Here is a 22,309-nt window from a genome sequence, read left to right as displayed (position 1 = left end):
TTTGTTTTCTGTACCTGTGCGAATGATTCAGAGCAAGGTCGGGCTTCTTCATCTTCAAGTAGCAGATTACAAGCTTTGTTTCAATGAAACTGGCGATACTTGAAATATCTTCCGGGGAGGCTTCAAAGGGCTTCCCTACAGCTGCACCTTTGCTGCAAAGCTGGCGAGAAAGAGAAAGACCCCCTTGACTAGTCTGAGGATACAAAACTTTCCTACAGGTAAACACCTTTCCAGACAAAAGGCAGGCATGTCACTTTTAAATTATAAGAATGCATCACATTTCTATACTTTAGAAATTCAACACAGTTCACAGATAAGTTGTAAACTAGGGTTGGGTTGCCGGTCTCCCAATGAGGCCTAAAGTGAAGCTGGTAACCAGTTCCTCCAGAGAAAGTGGCCGTTTTAGAGTGTGGCCTGTATGGGATTGTACCCTGCTGAGGTCCCTCCTTTCTAGGAGAGTCAATGTGGCTTAGTGGTTAAGAGAGGCGGACACTAATCTAGTGAACCAGGTTGGTTTCCCTACTCCTACACATGAAGCCAACTAGGTGACCTTGGGCTAGACACAGTTCTCTCAGAACTCTCTCAGCCCCACCTACCTCACAGGGTGTCTGTTGTGGGGAAGGGAAGGTGATTGTAAGCCAGTTTGATTCTTCCTTAAGTGGTAGAAAAAGTCGGCATATAAAAACCAATTCTTCTTCTTCTTCTTCTTCTTCTTCTACTTTTTCTTTTTCTTTTTCTTTTTCTTTTTCTTTTTCTTCTTCTTCTTCTTCTTCTTCTTCTTCTTCTTCTTCTTCTTCTTCTTCTTCTTCTTCTTCTGTTTCCAACCTCCAGGTGGGGCCTGGAGATCTCTCTCTTTTACAACTGATCTTCAGATTAGAGAGAAAATGGCTGCATTGGATGGTGGGCTCTATGGCATTGTGCCCTTCTGAGGCACCTCCCCTCCCCAAACCTCCCTCCCCCAAAATCTCCAGGTATTTTCCCACTCTGAGTTGGCAACGCCTACTCCCCTCCCTGAAACCCACACTCCCCAGGCTTCACCTCCAAATCTCCAGGAATTTCCCAACCCAGAGGTGGCAACCCTAGCAATGACCCATAAAAAGAAAATTGGGGCCTTCAGATAGTGCAGTATTGTTTTCTATGGAATGGATACAGAGTGCAGAAAGACTTAAATTCGGGCACACATTGATTTCCCCCCAAATGGACTCTTTGTTTCCAAGTGAGTTCAAGGAATATAAACAGTAGCTTTCTCTTATTTATTTTATGTCTTTGAATGTAAGAAAGTGTAGAGAGTTAGAGCTGCATTTAGCCGCTGAAAACAGGAATTAATGAATGTTCCCTATTTGGTTCCTTTTCATGTTCCTTTATATTTTTGATTCTCCACTTTTCACCATTGGTTTTGTAGATTTTGTTTGTATTGCGTATGCGCTTTGTATGGTTTTTATATGCAACTGATACAGTATTTATGTCTGCCATTTATACGTATAATATACATATAACGCTGATTTATTGACACACAAATAACATGGGGAAATGGTAAGAAAATTTAGTTGGAAGGAAAGGAAAATGGTGTGAAGATAAAGAATCACCAGTCTGAGCAATGCCAAGGAGAAGCAGGAGCAAAATGTGGATTTTCAGATCTAAGCTGAAAAGATGAGAAGTTTAAAGTCATCCCTACTTGAAGGTCATCATAATTGGCGATAGAGTTGCCAAAATACTTGGAGATTTTGTGGGTGGATCCTGAGGAGGTTGGGGTTTGGGAAGGGAGGGACTTCGATGGGGTATAATGCCATAGAGTCCACCTTCCACAGCCACCATTTTCTACAGGTGAACTGATCTATGTCACCTGGAGATCAGTTGTAGTCCCAGGAAAGCTCCAGCCACCACCTGAAGGTAGGCAACCCTATCTGGTGACTTTATTTTGATCTTCTTCTCTTCCCAAAATCAGTTAACTATTCACTCTTTTAGCCTTACGAAGAAATTAATTTCTCTGCCCACCCCTCCCCCCAAACTCTTCTTTTCTACAAGTAAGTGTTGGCCCAGAAAAATCTCTTCACCTTCCTGTTATCGTCCTGCTGGTGGGTCTCCTTGAGGCAGCTGGTTGGCCACAGTGTGAACAGAACGCTGGACTAGATGGGCCTTTAGTCTGATCCACCATGGCTCTTCTTATGTTCTTGAGACATAGAATCATAGAGTTGGAAGGGACCACCAGGGTCATCTAGTCCAACACCCTGCTCAATGCAGGAAATTCACAACTACCCCCCTCCCCATACACACCCAGTGACCGATACTCCATGCCCAGAAGATGGCCAAGATGCCCTCCCTCTCATGCTCTTCCTAAGGTCATAGAATCAGCATTGCTGACAGATGACCATCTAGCCTCTTCTTAAAAACCTCCAGGGAAGGAGAGCTTACCACCTCCTGAGGAAGCCTCTAACCACTGAGGAATCGCTCTAACTGTTAGAAAATTCTTCCTAATGTCTAGATGGAAACTCTCAACCCGTTGGTTCTGGTCCGACCTTCTGGGTCAACAGAAAACAACTCGGCACCATCCTTCATATGACAGCCTATATGACATTCTGCTTACAAGTTGATGGAGACTTTGAGTAACCCCTTCTCCAACCCTCTCCTAGATTATATGCAGTGAATTATGATTGCCAGTTCAGAAAGAACTGGTACAAGATGGGCCTGCTTATGTAAAGAGCCTGGATTGAAGAGGTATTCACTGCTTTCTTTAAGACATTAAAGTGCACATTAGAGTAAGGAAAAAAACTGAAAGAAAAATCCTAGGACCATTTAGAATCATTTTCTCCCAGTGGCCAAACTGAGAGCTTTATTTGCATATCCCTTAGTCAATGAGAAGGGTCATGTCCCGAGAAATAAAAAAAATCTCCAAATACTTTTTTGTGATTTCTCCCCAATAATAATAGAGGAGATTCAGATTTAAAAAGGCTGTTTTAATCCACCCATCGGAAGAGCCAAGGAAGAATATAAGTACAGAAATAATAAAGAGTCATTTCTGGTCTTAATTCTCAGTTAATGGAAGGGAATCCTTTTTTTGTTCACATAAAAAGTGGCCGGCAGAATGCTTTGAAGGACGAAATAGGCTTGTTTTCATATTTCACCCTTATTCTTCTTCCATGGAATTTAATACAGAATAATCACCTTATTACTGCCTGCTTTAAATGAGTTCTGAAACCCTAATGCAAGGCTAAGGTTCTCTCTTCGTTTTTAAAGAGCAGTTTAAGCAGTTCTGCAGGATAATTTTCTCGCTATATCATATCCTTTCTGTAAGCTCAGCGGTTGGAGAAAGCTTTGCTGGAAGGCAGAGGGTTTGAGGTTCCCCCAAAGCCTCACCAATCCGTGCAAAGAAGAGGCCATTTAATTCAGTACAACAGCCTCCCTTCCCAATTGCTTACTTTCGAGAGTTGTTATAGAAGTCAGGAGAGCTTACTGAAGGTGGAGTCAATCCAGCTAAGATGATTCAGAGCTAGGGTTGCCAGGTCCCTCTTTGCCACCAGTGGGAGATTTTTGGGGCGGAGCCTGAGGTGGGCGGGGTTTGGGGAGGGTCTTCAATGCCATAGAGTTCAATTGCCAAAGTGGCCATTTTTCTCCAGGTGATCTGATCTCTATCGGCTGGAGATCAGTAGAATTAGCAGGAGATCTCCTGCTACTACCTGGCAGTTGGCAACCCTATTCAGAGCCCATATTTCTGGGTGAAAAACAGTTCAACTGTGAAGCAGGTGAAGGTTAGTTGCCTTCCCCACCTCTGCCGCTACTTCATTGCAAATCATAAACGGCAAAATGTATATTGTCGAAGGCTTTCACGGTCAGAGTTCATTGGTTCTTATAGGTTATCCGGGCTGTGTGACCGTGTCTTGGTATTTTCTTTCCTGACGTTTTGCCAGCAGCTGTGGCAGGCATCTTCAGAGGAGTAACACTGAAGGACAGTGTCTCTCAGTGTCAAGTGTGTAGGAAGAGTAATATATAGTCAGGGGTTGGGTTGAGCTGAATCATTGTCCTGCAAAAAGTATCAAAGGTAATGTGCTAATCATTGTCCTGTAAGTATCAAGATAATGTGCTCATGAGGGTGTGGTATGTTAATATGGAACCATTGTATCCTGAAGTGATCTGTTAATGTGTGAAATCTAAAGCTAATCTGCATGGCTATTGTGGACTGTAGTCTTTGTTAGTCTGGAGGTTTTCAGGACAGGAAGCCAAGCCTTATTCATTCTTAAACTCTCTTCTTTTCTGTTAAAGTTGTGCTGATGTTTATGAATTTCAATGGCTTCTCTGTGCAATCTGACAAAAAAGTTGGTAGAATTGTCCAGTCTTTCAGTGTCTTGGAATAAGACCCTGTGTCCTGTTTGTGTCAGTCCATGTTCAGCCACTGCTGATTTCTCCGGTTGGCCAAGTCTGCAGTATCTTTCATGTTCTTTTATCCTTGTTTGTATGCTGCGTTTTGTGGTCCCGATATAAACTTGTCCACAACTGCAAGGTATACGATATACTCCTGCAGAGGTGAGGGGGTCTCTTTTGTCTTTTGCGGATCGTAGCATCTGTTGTATAAACACTGTTTAAAGGTTATGTTTTTTCAAAAGTTTCTCCATCCTATCAGTGACTCCCTTAATAAATGGCAAGAATACCTTTCCTATGGGAGACTGTTTTCCCTGAGTTTTCTGATTTTTGTTTGGTTTAATGGCCCTTCTGATTTCATTTCTGGAATAGCCGTTTGCTAGCAGTGCGTGATTTAGATGATTAATTTCTTCCTTGAGAAACTGTGGTTCACAGATCCGTCTTGCACGGTCCATTAATGTTTTGATTATTCCTCTTTTCTGTCGGGGGTGGTGGTTGGAGTTTTTGTGTAAGTAGCGATCTGTGTGAGTTGGTTTCTGGTAGACCTTGTGACCTAACTGAAAGTTTGTTTTACGGATGACAAGGGTATCAAGAAATGGGAGTTTACCCTCAATTTCCTTTTCCATGGTAAACTGAATGTTTGGATGGATATTATTAAGATGGTTTAGAAAGTCCATTAATTTTTCTTCACCATGGCTCCAAATAGTAAATGTATCATCTACGAACCTGAACCAGACTGTAGGTTTTTAAGGTGCCTATTCTAATGCTGTCTTTTCAAAATATTCCATGTAAAAGTTTGCTATTACTGGACTGCTATTACTGGCAAAATGTATATTTTTACAAGATTTATACCGAAGGCTGTCTAGTAAAAAGTGTTATTTTGGGGAGAATTACAAAGCTAAATAAGATGAAAATGTTATCCTATTTGGAATGAGGGCAGGGAGCATGCCCCTCACTTTGACTTGGCTTTATGATGTTATCATGTAGCCAGATGGGCCTCCCCTGCACCGCAGTCGTGATCAGTATCTAAGCCTCCCATGGCAGCTGTTTGCAAGGAAACTATGCTGAAGGGTCTGATCCCAGATCTATCAGTGTCTCGTCTGGTTTGGTCTTAATAAGCATCAGAGCTAAAGTTTTCGAAGCGTCCCTAGTTTCACATTTTTTGGAGAAAGGACACGGAGATAGTGATTTTTCCTTTTTTGTTTTATGGCAATATAAACCTCACCCTTATAATCAGACTAATATGAAACGCATTTTACCACAAAATGAATGTAAATTTATTCATATGTTTAAAACAATGACTCCATATGGTCTGAATACTGAAATGAACCTTGCATGTTTTTTGTAATGGAGTTAAAAATCCTTTACAGTTAGTCTGCTAATTCCCGTTTAAGTAAGTCAATGCAGAATCACACCTATTCTAGTATTTAAGATGGGTTAGGCAATTTCCTTGTTAAAGATCTCTGATGGATCATTGAACCTGTGGGTCACTTTCAAACCAGCATTGTCTGTATCATACTTTCATTCCATTGGTAAGTTATAAATAAGCATTTTTATATCGGCAATTGTTTATGTACAACTACTAAATAATTTTTGTAATTTTTGTAATGTGATGTTTGTCCAAATATATCAGTCACTGTTTAGTTTTTCTATGCACACCCTTTCAGGCTGATGAAGCCCTCCAAGCGAAACGTGAAGAAATAATCTAGAAACCACGTACTTCTTGATCTTTTCATCACCACCTTGGCTAATTTTGGATTATTTTCTTGGCTAATTTGAAGAACTATAAGGCATATTCCTCACTGCGCATGACAGCTCTTGCCAATTACCTTGCTGACTTCAATTGACTCACTGCACATGACCAACATACTCCACAGTGTTCCTTTGCGCACGACTGTGCCAACTGCTTGTGCAGCCCCAACTGTTTTTCTTAAGCAGCTTTATTAGCGGCTTTTTTGGGGGGGGGCATTATTTCAGTGCTTGCTAACTTTGGGAATTGAATGTCTTAATTACCTACTGCCACAATTGACTGCTATTGTATGATTACCTTGCCATTGGTAGTGTTTTGATAATGTATTTTGGTGTGTGTAAGGTTGTATATATGTGTTAATGAATTTAGTATAACATTTTCCATTAAGAGCCTGTGCTGTTTCTTTTTTGGTTTAACCAGACACTTATACAGCACTATTGTTTGTTGTTGTTTGCCTAGTTTGCATTATCACCTGGAGGCTGGCAACCCTAGCCCTCCCCCCATATTCTTTTCCCAACATGAAATGGCTTCAGGGAGTGCTATTTGGCCTAGACATTTTCTCCAGGTTAACTGATCTCTGTCGCCTGGATATCAGTTGTAATAGCAGATCGCCAGCCACCACCTGGAGTTGGCAACCCTAATCAGAACTCCTACACAATCAGGATGGGCAGGTGCGTGAGAGGTTTCAAAGCACCTTCTGAGCTGATGGGGCAAGGGAACTGAACTCTCCCACCTCCAATACTTCCTCCTGTGAAACATCTTTTTAGGCCTAATTTCTTCCTGTTGGGATCTTTCACTGGTATACAACCTAGGGTTGCCAGGTCCCTCTTTATCACTGGTGGGAGGTTTTTTGGGGGGAGCCTGAGGAGGGCAGGGTTTGGGGAGGGGAGGGACTTCGATGCCATAGAGCTCAATTGCCAAAGCGGCCATTTTCTCCATTTTCTCCAAGTGAACTGATCTCTATCGGCTGGAGGTTGGTTGTAATAGCAGGAGATCTCCAGCAAGTACCTGGAGGTTGGCAAGCCTAATACAACCCCCCCACCACCATCAACCTTTTCTAGAAGAAACACAGCTTTAAAAAGTTTTGGGAGAAAAGCCTTGGTGGGAGATCCAGGCTGTGTAACCGTGGTCTTGGTATTTTCTTTCCTGACGTTTCGCCAGCAGCTGTGGCCGGCATCTTCAGAGGAGTAACACTGAAGGACAGTGTCTCTCAGTTTCAAGTGTGTAGGAAGAGTAATATATAGTCAGAAAGGGGTTGGGTTTGAGCTGAATCATTGTCCTGCAAAAAGTAACAAAGGTAATGTGCTAACCATTGTCCTGTAAGTATCAAGATAATGTGCTAATGACTATATATTACTCTTCCTACACACTTGACACTGAGAGACACTGTCCTTCAGTGTTACTCCTCTGAAGATGCCGGCCACAGCTGCTGGCGAAACGTCAGGAAAGAAAATACCAAGACCACGGTTACACAGCCCGGATAACCTACGAGAACCAATGAACTCTGACCGTGAAAGCCTTCGACAATACTTGGTGGGAGAGTTCAGTGCCCCTTCTTTCTACTCACCCAGGCGGTCTTCTAAATGTTCCCTCCATGCTTTATAAGGATTCACAAGACCCAGGATGGGCTATGCTGAATTGCATCAAATTCCTCTCTGAGATGGCATATGTGAAGTGCCTAGAACATTTGAAATATGCCACATAAACGCCAAATATTATTACCTTTTTTATTTTATCCCACCCTTTCCAGGAGAAACGGTGGACCGTATATGACACTCTTCAGTTTAAAATTCCCATATCATCTTGTTACAGGTAACGGCTATAAATCAGGGAGTTCATTGCTTGTAACTTTACTCTTGCTACCATACATATCCATTGAGGTGTCTCTATGGGGAAGACATAGTATAGGCGACTAAGAGACAGAATTATATTCTTATACCTCAGTGAGCATAAAGGTGCTGTCATCAGGCTGGGTAGTTTTGGGGAGGGGAAAATGTAAATGCTTTTCTACAGAACAGGTTCTGCTGTGACCTCTCTAAAATTTATAGGTTCTGGAGAACTGGGGACTCTCCCAGTGCTGGAAGCTTTTAGATGGTGAGAAGAAGGGAATAATTTGAGATGTATACATTATAGCCCAACCACTGGATCCTTTTAAAGGAATAATAATAATAATAAAACAGCCTGTCTTGAAGAACTACCATTCAGTACTTTTGGAAAGTAATCTTTCCAAAGCCTTTGAAAGGAATAACAGCCATTATAAATGAAAATAGAGGTGACGAGGAGGTTTCGAGTTGTTCTTTAATGTGGAAAAAATGAATTTTAAGTGAAGCCTGAGGCGCAAGGGTGTCTCTTAGCAGTCTGTTTTGAAAGTTGGAACGCTTCTGCTTGCGTCACTGCACCTGGCTAGAGATGGCTTCCTCCTTCTATCGCTGCCTCTTTCATCAGACCAGGGCTTCTTAAACTTTCCCCCACTTGCAACCCTTTTTCACCTGAGAAATTTTTACGCAACCCCGGGTATATAGGTATATAAAATAGGTATACAAATCAAGTTGCTCCATGTGGCCCCTTTTTTGTGAACTCTGGTGTTCAGGCCCATGACAAGTTGACAATGTCTGACATTGCCCTTCCTGGTTCTCATGCGTGTATATCTTTGGGGTATTCTTCACGGAGATTTGCTGCTGTTTCGATGCTGATTTGCGTCGGAGGCAAATTTTGGTTATTTACTGCAGATCTGTGTTTTCCCCCACTGAGCAAAATAAGCCGGGTTAAAAGAGAGGCAATCCAAACCACTTCTGAGCCGTACTTTCCAGTAGAAGAGCGTTTTGTTGCTCGGATGCCCATGAAAAAATGTTTGCTTCACTCCCTGGGACGTCTCCTTTCTCCTCCCCCAAGAACGGTGATTGGCTGGGGGAGTTGCCACTCTTAACAGCATTGCACCGGCAGGAGGGAAACCCAAAGCAGATTGGCTGCCCCTCTTCAGAAGGGTGATGGGGGTTTTGGCTTGGATTTGCCGCTTTCAGGATGCCCCCCCCCAACACACACACACATAGGATTGCACCGGCTGGAGGGAGACCCAGAGCAGACTGGCTGCCCCTCTTCAGAAGGGTGATGGGGGTTTTGGCTTGGATTTGCCGTTCAGGATGCCCCCCCCCCCAAACACACACACACAGGATCATGGGAAGAGTGGGCGGGATTAGGCGGATTTGGAGAGGTGAGTCATGAGCGGCAACAGACGTAAGCAGTGCAGAGAAATGCGGTGTTTCTCCCGTGAAAAATTGAAAATGCCTCGGGATGGGGGGAGAATCTGTGCTGCCATGAAAAAGCTATTTAAATCAGTTTATTGTTTGCTCTGATTCGAAACCGAAGCAAAATCCACCGTGAAAAATACCCCTTTGAGTCTGGGATGTTGATTGCTTAGACCACTGAAGAAGGCTGTATGGTCAAAATGTGTATGGCCAGAGTCTAATGGTGTGATTTTATGTAGGCTTTTGGTAGGCTTTTGCAGGGCTCTATATGTGTTATATGTGGTATTAGATTTTATCCTGAAATAAATATATACATATTTTGTACTTACATAATTTTTAGATTGTATAACCTTTGGCCTTGGATGTTTATTTATTTTTTCTTGACCGTTTGGGTATTTAATCCCCCCCCGAATCTCCAGCTAGGGTTGCCAACCTCCAGGTAGTAGCAGGAGATCTCCTGCTATTACAACTGATCTCCAGCACATTGAGATCAGTTCACCTGGAAAAAATGGCCGCTTTGGCCATTGGACTCTATGGCATTGAAGTCCCTCCCCTCCCCAAACCCCGCCCTCCTCCACCCCAAAAACCTCCTGCTGGTGGCAAAGAGGGACCTGGCAACCCTATCTCCAGCAATTTCCCAACCTGGAGTTGGCAAACTTCACCCAGCTTCTGAGTTCAATTAACATGGAAAGGGCTGCATTCAGCCATCTCCTTCCTTCCAGAGCTTGTGACCGGACCCTGACTTTGCGTCTGACAAAATACATCTCCCACTTCTCAAACCAGTGTTTGTAGTAGAATGATTTCAGGAAGTGCCTTGTAAGGGAGGCCACTTCTGGGAATGCATCTCCAAATTTGGCAAGCCCTCCCGCTGCTGCTTGTGCTGTTATCCCCCGAGGCCTTCATCTAAGAAAGGCTGTAATGTACTAGATACAGAGCAATCCCTCAAACTAATAGTATTACATATATGCTGTTCAACTTTGCTTTCCAGGCAAAACAACAGGAAACCAGTATAATAAGGGACTAGTTAATGACAACGTGGTTTTAAATATATTGAATTTTTTTTAAAAAGGCAACGTAAGAACAAATTGGCTCTCTGTGCTTTCGCTTTTCACAGCCCCATCTTCCTTGCTTCCTTATTCAATTTGATTTTTTAGCGACAACTTGGGATATATTTTCAGCTGAGCGAGCAGGCGTTCTCTCTCTCTCCCTCTTTTTTTTTTAAAAAAAACCCTGCCTATATTGTTAATGAGAGTTGTGTAAATAACTTCCTCCTCAATGTCTTGAAATTTTCATTTCATGTTAATTCAATACTAAATCTGCATGCAGCTGTCATCCGAGAGGAGCTAAATTTACTAGCCTTTATGCGAACTGCTCGGCAATTGCTGTCACTGAGAGTTTTATTGTTCAGCATTTTTGAGTCGCTCCCAGTGAGCTAGGTAGGCATCTGATTGGCAAAAAAAACCCTGGGAGGTACAGTGATGTCTACACTCCGATCACAAACCCATCCGCGAAGTGGGCAAAACTGTGTTAAGTAGGCCTTTTGCTTTTGCAGTAGACTTGGGGCTTCTTTGAAAAACCTAGAGGCAGCTGTTATGATCTCAGAGTCATCATCCTGAGCGCCTGTTCAGAGAGTCTAACTGAACAGTGACATCCGAAACTAACAAAATCCAAACTGTCCATTTGCAACTAGCAAAGGGGGCTGTTTGCTACCGTAGTGGAATTCCAACTGAGGATACCCATGGAAGTCCCAGCGCAGCAAATCTGGCTTGTCACGATCATGGGAGCTGCATCTGGGACTTCCGTGAGTCAACGTACCCAAAATTATACAGCTCATGCAACTGCTTGCATAAGAAGATGGGAGAGGAGGCCACTCAGCTGGGGAATTTGACTGTTGGGCATGAATACAACAGCGTTTTTGCATGTATCTGTACTCTCTAGAAGGCCCAAAAGAGTTCCAATGGACTGGAGAAAGAGTCCGGACAGATGGAACCTTTGTTGAGTAGTGGGGTTGATTTGGAAAGCAGCCTCACTGCGTTCATACAATAATAGTACTGTAGATGGCATTTGCTTTCAGGTGTTCGAAGCCCGTCATGTACATTTAAATTGGGTCAGTTTTCGGATTCCTTTATTATGGTGGGGGGACTGGAGGGAAGAGAGAGTGACTAAGGCCATGTGGTACGTTTATGGTAGAGCTGAGAATCCAACCAGGGACTCCCAGACATGTTCATGGAGGAGAGGGCTATTCATGGCTACTAGTCAAAATGGATACTAGTCATGATGCAAACCTATTCTCTTCAGGAACAGAGGAGCATGCCAGTTATATTAGGTGCTGTGGAACACAGGCAGGGCAATGCTGCTGCAGTTGTCTTATTTGTGGACTTCCTAAAGGCACCTGGTTGGCCACTGTGTGAACAGACTGCTGGACTTGATGAGCCTTGGTCTGTGTGAACAGATTGCTGGACTTGATTCATGGCTCATAGTTCCCTTTCCCCCCAATACCAGCTATTTGCCCCAGGGGGAGATATACAGATTTAGGGTTGGTAGAAGGAGAGGCTTAATCCCTCACCTTCTGCTACCACAGCCCTGATCTGAACTGGGGCAAGTTTTTGCTTGTTATTTTCCACTTGAACTGCTTGGGAGGGTCATTCACTAGGGCTGTCGATTCGGTTCTATCCGAACTGAAAACAGCCGAATTTACCCCGATTCGGCGGTTTCTAGTTCGGATAGAACCAAATTTTAAAAAGGCGGGAAAACGATGAGCAAAATTCGGTGAGTTTGGGCGGATGCCGAATAAATTCGGACCAATTCGGTCTTGTTTTTTAAGTGCACGAAAAGATCTCAGAAGAGAGAGGCTCTTCTACTGAGATGGCTGAAGGAGAACCAAACGGGAAGGGTTGCTCCACTCATTCAGCCCAGTGCTCTGGACTGGGTGTGGCTGGGGCTGAAGAACCTCGCTTCAAGATTAGCCTTCCGGGTTCCGAACGGTACTCTACCCACACTCGGGTTCCCCTCAGTGTAATATACAGAGACTGTGAAGAAGAAAGTCACAGTGACATTTTTCTACTCACCCCCTATTGTCCTCGGATCAAATCCACAATGTTTCATGCTGGAACCAGCATGCTGTGTCCCCCCCCAATTGCCGTTAGGTGCGCAACCAACCCCTCGCTTTCCTCCTCCGCTACTTAAGTCGTGCCGTAATATACACAGCTAACGCGGGGAGCATTGTTCCAAAATGCTGCTGTCACTGCTTCGCGGCAGAAAGCTAGCAATCTCAAATGCATTAAGAGCAAACAATCAAACAACAACCCAAAAAACCCACCCCGTCCTCAATAGAGCCCAAAACCTTAGAGCATCCTCCCCCTACCTTTCATTGTGTCTCTCTCAAGAGCATCTCTTCCTGATGCCCTCCCCCCCCCCCGGCATGGTTGTTTTTATACTCGTCTTGCCATTGTTCATCCTTTGACACTGTAAAATAACAAATGGCTCTACTAACAGCTGTCACCGTGTCCTGCCAGTGTGTCTTTGTGTGAATCACTAAATGGGAATAAAGTGCTTTAATAACACATTTCCTCCTTCCTGTCCATGTAGATAAAGTTCCTCTCAAATCAGTTCATGAACTTTCCTGCTTAGCGGGTCTACTTATCTGGTCCTCTTCAAAATATGACCAGTTTGACTGAAATGACCACAAACAGGGCGTGCTCACCACCAGGGAAGGGACTTCAGTGGGGCATAATGCCAGAGTCCCTCTTCTAAAGCAGCCATTTTCTCCAGCGGAACTGACCTCTGTCACCTGGAGATCAGTTGTGTTAGCAGGCGATCTCCAGCTACCACCTGGAGGTTGCAGTCCTAAAACCAGTGAACTTGTAGCTGCTCCTCCCAAAATATTGTGAGCAGAACACTATTCAGCACACAAAGAATATGGGCCATCTAGATGGGGAGGAACACTATATGACAGCAAAATGGAACAGATCAGTCACTTTACTGGCATTTGAAGATCCCCAAATCTTCAGGAGTTTCCCAGACTTGATCTGGCAACCTTACCCGCCCCCTTCACAGGCCCTGCTGGTGGCCAGGGAGAACCTGGCAACCCTACTCTGCTTCCATGAATGTTTAGTAAACATGGTCTGACTTGGACAGTAGGTTGCTAATACCTTGGGGTCATTACAAGTCCTTTATTATCCTTTCAGGTTTTAGGCTGGGCGTGAAAATTGAATAATACTTCTACAAAACCATTTATTGCCCCTTAAAAACACATTCATAGTTGTTTGGTGTTGCCTCTACATCCAAGTCCCTATTCAAATGAGCTTTCCAGTCTGAATCTCACCTCAGTCATGGGCTTATTAGGTGGCCTCAGTAATGACAACGGCGAAGCGGAACATATTTGTCTCAGAATAGGAGCTTTGGGGGCAGCAAAAGATTTTACGACAGATCCCTCTCGTTCACTGTTTCCGTCCTTCCCTGCTGTCTGCTCATCGTTCAGCAGCTGACCGCCATCCCCCCCTCCTTGATTTCACCCACTAGACTCAAGAGCGAGAGCAGATGCGTTCCTTCGCTCTGATTTTGGTTCCAGACGTCATCACAAAGCCAGATCTCACGGACTATGAGGTGCCATTACCATAAAGCCCAATCACTAAGCCAAGCCAGAGTCTAAGTTATGTTCCGTGGCCTTGATTTGGCTCGATGACAATTCCATGTTGCAAACAGAGCTGCCAATGAAAGTACAGCTGAAGCCAAATCAGAGGGAGATATGGATACTTCCTTTTCCCCCAGGGTCTCATGGATAGGGTTGCCAACCTCCAGGTACTGGCAGCACGAAGGCTCACATGTAACTGATAAGCAATGCTAGAAGTGAAAAAAAAAATTTTTTTTTAACTGAGAGGCATTGATTTCATGCCGTGGCAAAACAAACCTGCTGCAATACACAATTTAACAAGCGATGCTAATACAAACAATACTGTAACAGTCAGGCAGATACAAAGGAAAAAACAAAGGCAGCAGTCCAATTTCAAAGCATGCTCCAAAGTCATGTAGAATACCCGTAGGTAAAAGTCCAGGGCAGGGTCACTGTCTTGGCAATGTTGAATTGTAAGAACAAAGAAATACACAAGTCATAAAGTCCAAATATAAACAATTAGGAGATAACAAGGAGGACGTGTGACCAGTCTTGCATGTTTCGAAAAGCTTCATCAGCTCATTCCATAATTAACAGGGACCAGCAATCATTGAACCCAGATTGAGTTGTGTATAGCTGGTATAAAAAACATATATCAAGCAGAATGCTGTAAGCATCAAAGATCAACATTTATCATTAATTAATATCATAGAATTAATATCATAGAATTCTGTCTCACCCAGGGAATTGTGTTCTAAGCACCAATTGTTCAGTTACGCATTCCTTCCTTCTAGAGCAGTGTGTGTGGTAGTTCCATTGAGGCTGAAATGGTTGAATTTTCCAGTGGTTGGCTCGTACGTGGAGTGAGCTAGTCAAAGAATTTGCAATCTTTAAAGAGACAGTGGTCTCATATATGACATGATATAAGAACATCATTGCATTCCCCCCGAAGCAATCTTTCCCACCTTTGATGTGGCCTCATTATATACAAACATTCCTCTAGAGGAAGTCCGCCTCATTATAGAGGATAAACTAAAAACCAGACCGGTTGAACATCCACCTACTCATTTCCTTATGAGCCTCATCTACATTTTATTTGAAAATAATTTTTTCAGATACAAAGAACAATTCTATTTATAAATCAGAGGGGTAGCTATGGAGGCTGCCTGTGCCCCCTCCATTGCAAACATGTTTATGGTATAGTTTGAGAAATCTTATTTATTTTCTTCTTCTATGTTCTCAATGCACGTACTATGGTACCATCGGTACATGGATGATCTCTGTATGTTTCTACACAAGGAATACTCTTATAGGATTGTAAAGGACTGGATAAACTCACTTAATGTTTCTCTATCTTTTTCTAGTTCATTTAGCAATCAATCCATTTCTTTTCTTGACATTACCATCTACCGCTCCACAACCAATACTGTATTAGTTAAACCATACAGAAAACCAACAAATTGTGGGGGCAACTTACATTTTTCTTCCTATCATCCCCTACATCTACGTAGAAATTTACCCTACAGTCAGTTACTCCGTCTGAAACACAATTCATCCTCCAATCAGGATTTTCAAGACGCTGCAACAAACCTCCAGAAAAATTTACAAAGGAGAGGTTATCCCACTCATATCTTACTACAAGCCCATACCAAAGCACAGAACAGGGATCGTTCTTCTTTATTAGGAACACCTGTGGCCAAAGCTACTTCTTTAAATGGCACTGTAGCATCTCTACAGTTCTCACACCTGTCCTATGACATCAGAAGAATTTTGCTTCATCATTGGCACCTGGTTCAAAATATCCCAGGATGCCATCTCCCACCCATCTTAGGCGTGAGAAAAACAAAATCCATTAGGGATCTTCTAATTAAAATAAACATGCATAAGGAACGTGAACAAATCAACATCACAGGACACCACAAATGTGGATCCTGTTCCATGTGTCCTTTCAGCTTGCCCATTAAAAAGTGAGCTCATCAAATTTTACCTACACTCTTAAACAATTTAGCAACAGTGGGTCAGCCATGGTGGTCTACGCTGTGGTTTGCCCTTATCGGTTGATGTACATAGGTTGCACATCCCGCCAAGTGAGATTAAAAATTGGTGAACACCGTGCCCGCATTTGGGCACGCACACAAGAAGCTCTCCTGGTGCAACAGTATATCACTCATCGCCACACAGATACAGACCTGTTATTCTTTGTACTATGGCAGTACAAACCGAGACCTTTTGCAATGCAAGATGCCAAGAAAATTCTATTACAACAGGAAATGCGCCTGACCTACACTTTTCAAAACTTGGCTCCTAAAGGTCTCAACAATGAACTCAATCTCTCTTGCTTCATTTAAATGCATGTCATATATGAGAACACTGTCTCTTTAAAAATTGCAGATTCTTTGACTAGCTCACTCCACGTACAAGCCAACCATTGGACAATTCAACTATTTCAGCCTCAGTGGAACTACCACACACACCGCTCTAGAAGGAAGGAATGCGTCACTAAACAATTGGTGCATAGAACGTAATTCCCTGGGTGAGACAGAATTCTATGATATTAATTCTAGGAATGATGAATGTTGATCTTTAATACTTACAGCATTCTGCTTGATATATGTTTTTTATAGCATGACGGTCATTTACCAGCTATACACGACTCAATCTGGGTTCAATGATTGCTGGTCCCTATTAATTATGGAATGAGCTGATGAAGCTGTTCGAAACGTGCAAGACTGGTCACACGTCCTCCTTGTTATCTCCTAATGGTTTATATTTGGACCTTATGACTTGTGTATTTCTTTGTTCTTACAATTCAACATTGCCAAGACTGTGACCCAGCCCTGGACTTTTACCTACGGGTATTCTACATGACTTTGGGGCACGCTTTGAAATTGGACTGCTGCCTTTGTTTTTCCCTTTGAATCTGCCTGACTGTTACAGTATTGTTTGTATTAGCATTGCTTGTTAAATTGTGTATTGCAGCAGGTTTGTTTTGCCACGGCATGAAGTCAATGCCTCTCAGTAAAAATATTTTTTTTGAACTTCTAGCATTGCTTATTAGTTACATGTGAGCCTTCATGCTGCCAATTTCTTAAGATATCTTAATTCTGGCACAGGTTTATCTTTGTTTGTATAACCTCCAGGTACTAGCTGGAGATCTTCTGGTATTACAACTGATCTCCAGGTGACAGAGATCAGTTCACCTGGAGAAAATGGTCGCTTTGGCAATTGGACTCTATGGCATTGAAGTCCCTCCCCTCCCTATACCCTGCCTTCCTCAGACTCCGCCCCCAAAACCTCCTGCTGGTGGCAAAGAGGGACATGGCAACCCTACTCATGGGTAAAAACTGAGCAAAAACGGCACCCAGCAGCAGCTGTGATTGCTATCCATACATTTTTATCCTACCTTTCCTCCAAGTAGCTCAGAGCAATGTACATGATTTTCCCATCCCACATTTTCTCCTAACAACCCTGTGAAGAAGGGCTCAGAGAGAGTGACTGGCCCCTGAGACTGATGGGTTTTCACAAAGTGGCCCCTATGTCCCCAAACTTCCCACAGCCTATTTCTGGGCTAGGAAAATATAATTTATTTACATATAGGGTTGCCAACCTCCAGGTACTAGCTTGAGATCTGCTATCACAACTGATCTCCAGCGGATAGAGATCAGTTCACCTGGAGAAAATGGCTGCTTTGGCAATTGGACTCTATGGCACTGAAGTCCCTCCCCAAACCCCTCCCTCCTCAGGCTCCACCCCAGAAACCTCCTGCTGGTGGCAAAGTGGGACCTGGCAACCATATTTACATAAAATGCATTAGATTGGGTCAGGGATTAATGTGTGGTGTGTGGATACCATGCAACAACATGGCATTTATCGTGCAATAGAATATTAATCTGGAAAAGCCCTTGCTTTTAGTCAAAAACCCTTCTATTTGGTAGTCCAGCAACAACTCCTGAGCCAATCACTGAAGCCTTTTAATGAAGTGTAAATGACACCTTGTGGGGTAAGTTAGGAATTATTAATTAATTAGCGTTTTCCAGAGCAGCAGGGAAATATTTCTGAGCTTGAGAGAGACGATCAAAGCGGTTAAAATAACCAAATGTACAGGGGCATCAATTAGGCCTAATTATAAACCATCCAATCTGTTCTGTGTATTTCTTTATGGGGAGATTGTGGGTATATCTGAGTACGTGGTTGCAAGGCGTGAGAAAATGTTCCTCTGACACTCACACACACATGCTCAGACGCAAGCACACATACCCGGGGCAGGGGGTGAGGGGAGAATACCGCTTGGGAAGCCAGACAAATCATAGCAGTTCATGCAAAGAGTGAGAGAACAGAGCAGGATTTCTGGTGGACAAACAGGGTTGCCAGGTCCCTCTTCACCACTGGTGGGATGTTTTGGGGCAGAGCCTGAGGAGGGTGGGTTTTGGGGAGGGGAGGGGCTTCAATGCCACAGAGTCCAATTTCCAAAGTGGCGATTTTCTCCAGGTGAACTGATCACTATCAGCTGGAGGTCGGTTGTAATAGCAGGAGATCTCCAGCTAGCACCTGGAGGTTGGCAACCCTATGGACAAATAACCACATTATCCTGCCTGCTATGCCAAGGGTGATGCATGTAAGTAAAATAACGAAAAGCATAGATTCAAAATTCAGCTGTAAGATGCGTGAGTGGTGTGGTGGTGGATCGTTACATACCAATCTGACTCCATTGCACAATGCAGCGAAGTTCTGTAAAATTAACATTGCTAATTCTCTTTTTTTAATACCTGCTAGAGCAATAAAAGAGAATAAGGAGCAGTGAAGGAAGAGGAGGGAGGAAATCAATTCCTTGCCTCACCGTCTAAAATATTGTGATAGTTCCATGGCGATAATGCATGGGTTCACATTTCGTCTTTTAAAAATTAAATATTCATTTAGATGGTTTGTGTTTAACTGTAACGTACTAACCATGCATTCCCAAGATTCGGCGTATGGGAACGGTGAGGAGGAGGCGCAGGCGAGCTCTCTCACTCTGTCATCCCGATCCTACCTCAAGAAGATAGTGGCTGCCATTGTATGTTACTTCCTCTGAGAGCCAGCATGGTGTAGTGGTTAAGAGCAGTGGTCTGGAGCGGTGGACTCTGATCTGGAGAACCAGGTTTGATTCCCCACTCCTCCATATGAGCGGCGGAGGCCAATCTGGTCAACTGGATTTATTTCCCCACTCCTACACATGAAGCCAGCTGGGTGACCTTGGGCTAGTCACACCTACCTCACAGGGTGTCTGTTGTGGGGAGGGGAAGGTAAGGTGATTGTAAGCCGGTTTGATTCTGCCTTAAGTGGTAGAGAAAGTCGGCATATGAAAACCAACTCTTCTTCTTCTTCTTCTTCTTCTTTTTCTTCTTCTTCTCCTCCTAAAGCCGTTCGCCGAAAAACAATTTGTGGCTTTTTTGTTGTTGAACGAGGCCTTTCACCCCATAGAGAACAGCTAAAAAGCAGGCACAGCAACGCTGTTCTGGGCACTGGCAGAACTGCCCTTGCCGCCAGCGTAAGTGCGTCTTGTGTGATTAGTCACACTTACGCTGGCGGCGAGGTCACGCCGCCTCCTAAGAGGACTCGCCCCCCCCTCAGGAATGCACAGTAAATGTTACAGTCTTTAAAAAAAAATCATGACACTTTTCCCAGTGGCAGAGTACCTTTACAAATGCTGTTGGAAAAGACCGGTAACCTCCTCTTTAGACATTCACAGTGCAGAATGTTTTGCCTCGCTGCATTTTCCAGCAATGGTAGTTGCTGGAATGCCTCATGTCAGCAGTGCTGTGTTACAGCAGTTTCGCAGCACTGTCGTTGCATTACGTCCACACTGCTCTTAGGGTACAAGTTGTTGTTGTTGCTTTCCTTTCAAGGCCACTTTGGTAACCTCCAGACTAGATTAAGGCAATAGGCGCTATGGGGACTGCCCTTGAAGACAACTCAAAAGCTCAGCTAGTACAGGATACAGCTGCGTGGGATCAATCAAGGTGCCAGTTTTAAACGTTAACGGCCTGGGACCTACATATCAGAAGGTATGGTTCTGTTCATGTGTGTCCACCTGTGTGATATGACCTCATCAATAGGCATGTTGCCAAATTTTAGATGTAAGCTGCTTTGGCGTGGACCTGTTTTATGGTCCTCTGCATTGTACATTGACACATTTTCAGTGTGCTATTAGTTATTAATAATTATAATTGATCAACAGAATACTTATAATTGATTAACAGAAGGTTGCTGTACCATCCCACACCATAAGAGAGCATGGTAGATATAGCAGTTGTGGGTTCTGACTATTTGACCATGGGTTGTGGGTTCTGACCATTTGATTATTCTGACTGCATGTTCACATGAGCTCTGGAAGTGCTGTGGTTCATCGGCAGTGTCAGTCCATTTCATGCTGGAACCTTCGTTGTGGTTTGCCTGTCTCCCCCATCCCACCCCACCCTGGGGCCAGAGCCGAATTGCTTGGATTTTTTAACCATAATATCAATTGCAGTGTCTGGCTGTTGTAGGGCTCCTGCCCTTTTAGTTTTTTTCTTTTTCTGTTACTGTAGGCGTAGTTTTGTGTGTTTTTGCTGCAACTTCCATTGTTATTTGATTTTGTTGTTTACTGTTTTATTGTATTTTGAAATTAAGCCTGCTTGCCCTTTGTTTAACTATATATTGGAAAATAAACAGTTAAAAAAGAAGAAGGTTGCTGTACCCATAGTTAAATTGTGGAACTCCCTGCCCCAGGATGTGGTGATTGCTGCCAACTTGGAAGGCTTTAAGAGGGGAGTGGACATGTTCATGGAGGAGACGGCTATTCATGGCTACTAGTAAAAATGGATACTAGTCATGATGCATACCTATTCTCTGCAGGACCAGAGGAGCATGCCTATTATATTGGGTGCTGTGGAACACAGTCAGGATGGTGCTGCTGCAGTCGTCTTGTTTGTGGGCTTCCTAGAGGCACCTGGTTGGCCACTGTGTGAACAGACTGCTGGACTTGATGGGCCTTGGTCTGATCCAGCATGGCCTTTCTTATATTCTGATGTTCTAAGTATTACAATGCACACAAACATGTAAGTCACACCACATTCAATGGGTCTAATACTGTAGCCTCAATTGACAAAATGTCATACGAACACACAAACTTGCCTTATACTGAGTCCGCTCATTGGTTTGTCAAGGTCAGTACTGTCCATTCTGACTGTCAGCAGAGCTCCAGAGTCTCGGGGGTGGGGGTGTCTTTCATATCACCTACTACCTGATACTTTTAACTGGAGGTGCCAGGGATTGAACCTGGGAGCTCTGACATGCAAAGTTGATGTTCTACCATGGAGCCATGACACCTCCCCTATCCCTACCCCATTAAGGGTTAAGGTTGCTGTACCCATTATTCTTCAAAATTCAAACTCACAATAGCAAGGAAATGCCAACTAAGCTGGCAAATATTGCACAGCAATCATTGTGTATTACAATCAACACAATGAACAATGATTGTCGCCAGAGCGCTTGCTGGCTTGGCTTAGTTTGCATTTCCTAGCTTTTGTGTAATCCCTGAGTTTTGTAAAAGGAATTGGTAGTGTAGTCCTCTTCCGTTAAGAAAAGATTTGTCTGTCAATTAACTTCCTGTACTTTTAAAACTTTCTGTATTATGACTGGCTGTTTTGGCAATTGGACTCTATGACATTGAAGCCTCTCCCTCCTCAGGCTCTGCTCCAAAAACCTCCCGCCGGTGACTGGCAACTCTACTCTAGCAGCATTTTCAAAACAGTTTATAATGGTGACAGCATCCTTGTGGTGCCCTCGAGGACTCTGTCAGGTTCAGTTTGGCCCTAAGATAGAATTCTGCTACTGCTGTTCTGGATTTCCTCTCTTCATGACAGAAAATAACTTCCTCTTCCTGGGTTTGAAGGGACAGGGCTAAATGTCCTGACTTTTAGTACATTAAAACACACACACACACACACACACACACACACAACTCACCAGCAGCCCTGGATTTATTGTATTGCATAGGGTTAGGGTTACCATCCTCCACGTAGCAGGTGGATATCTCCTGCTATCACAACTGATCTCCAGGTGATAGACATCAGTTCACCTGGAGAAAATGGCTGCTTTGGAAGGTGGACTCTATGGCATTATACCCCATTGAAGTACCTTCCCTCCTTAAACTCTGCCCTCCTCAGGCTTCACCCCCAAAATCTCCAAGTATTTCCCAACCGGGAGCTGGCAACCCTATATAGGGTTGATTCTGATAGGCTTACAAGTTCTTCTTCTCTTGATCCTACCGACCCCGGTGGAGCAGCAAAAGCCAAATGGAAGGGGGAATTAGTGTCACACCAACACCGC

At 43.6% G+C, this 22,309-nt stretch overlaps 1 protein-coding gene across 1 annotated transcript in view; it reads right to left on the bottom strand.

Moving 5' to 3' along the window:
* The window catches only part of SPATA16 (spermatogenesis associated 16), a 171,165-nt gene that overhangs the window by 134,473 nt on the left and 14,383 nt on the right, over window positions 1-22,309 (bottom strand). Inside the window, exon 2 of the mRNA XM_056850184.1 lies at window positions 15-160. Coding sequence (XP_056706162.1) covers window positions 15-160 — 146 coding nt within the window. The remainder of the gene's footprint in view (window positions 1-14; window positions 161-22,309) is intronic.

This window comes from Euleptes europaea, chromosome 5, assembly GCF_029931775.1.
Source record: "Euleptes europaea isolate rEulEur1 chromosome 5, rEulEur1.hap1, whole genome shotgun sequence".
In the NCBI taxonomy this organism is placed as follows: domain Eukaryota; kingdom Metazoa; phylum Chordata; class Lepidosauria; order Squamata; family Sphaerodactylidae; genus Euleptes; species Euleptes europaea.
Note: the sequence above shows the minus strand (reverse complement) of the source record. Positions and strands in the feature narration are given on the sequence as shown.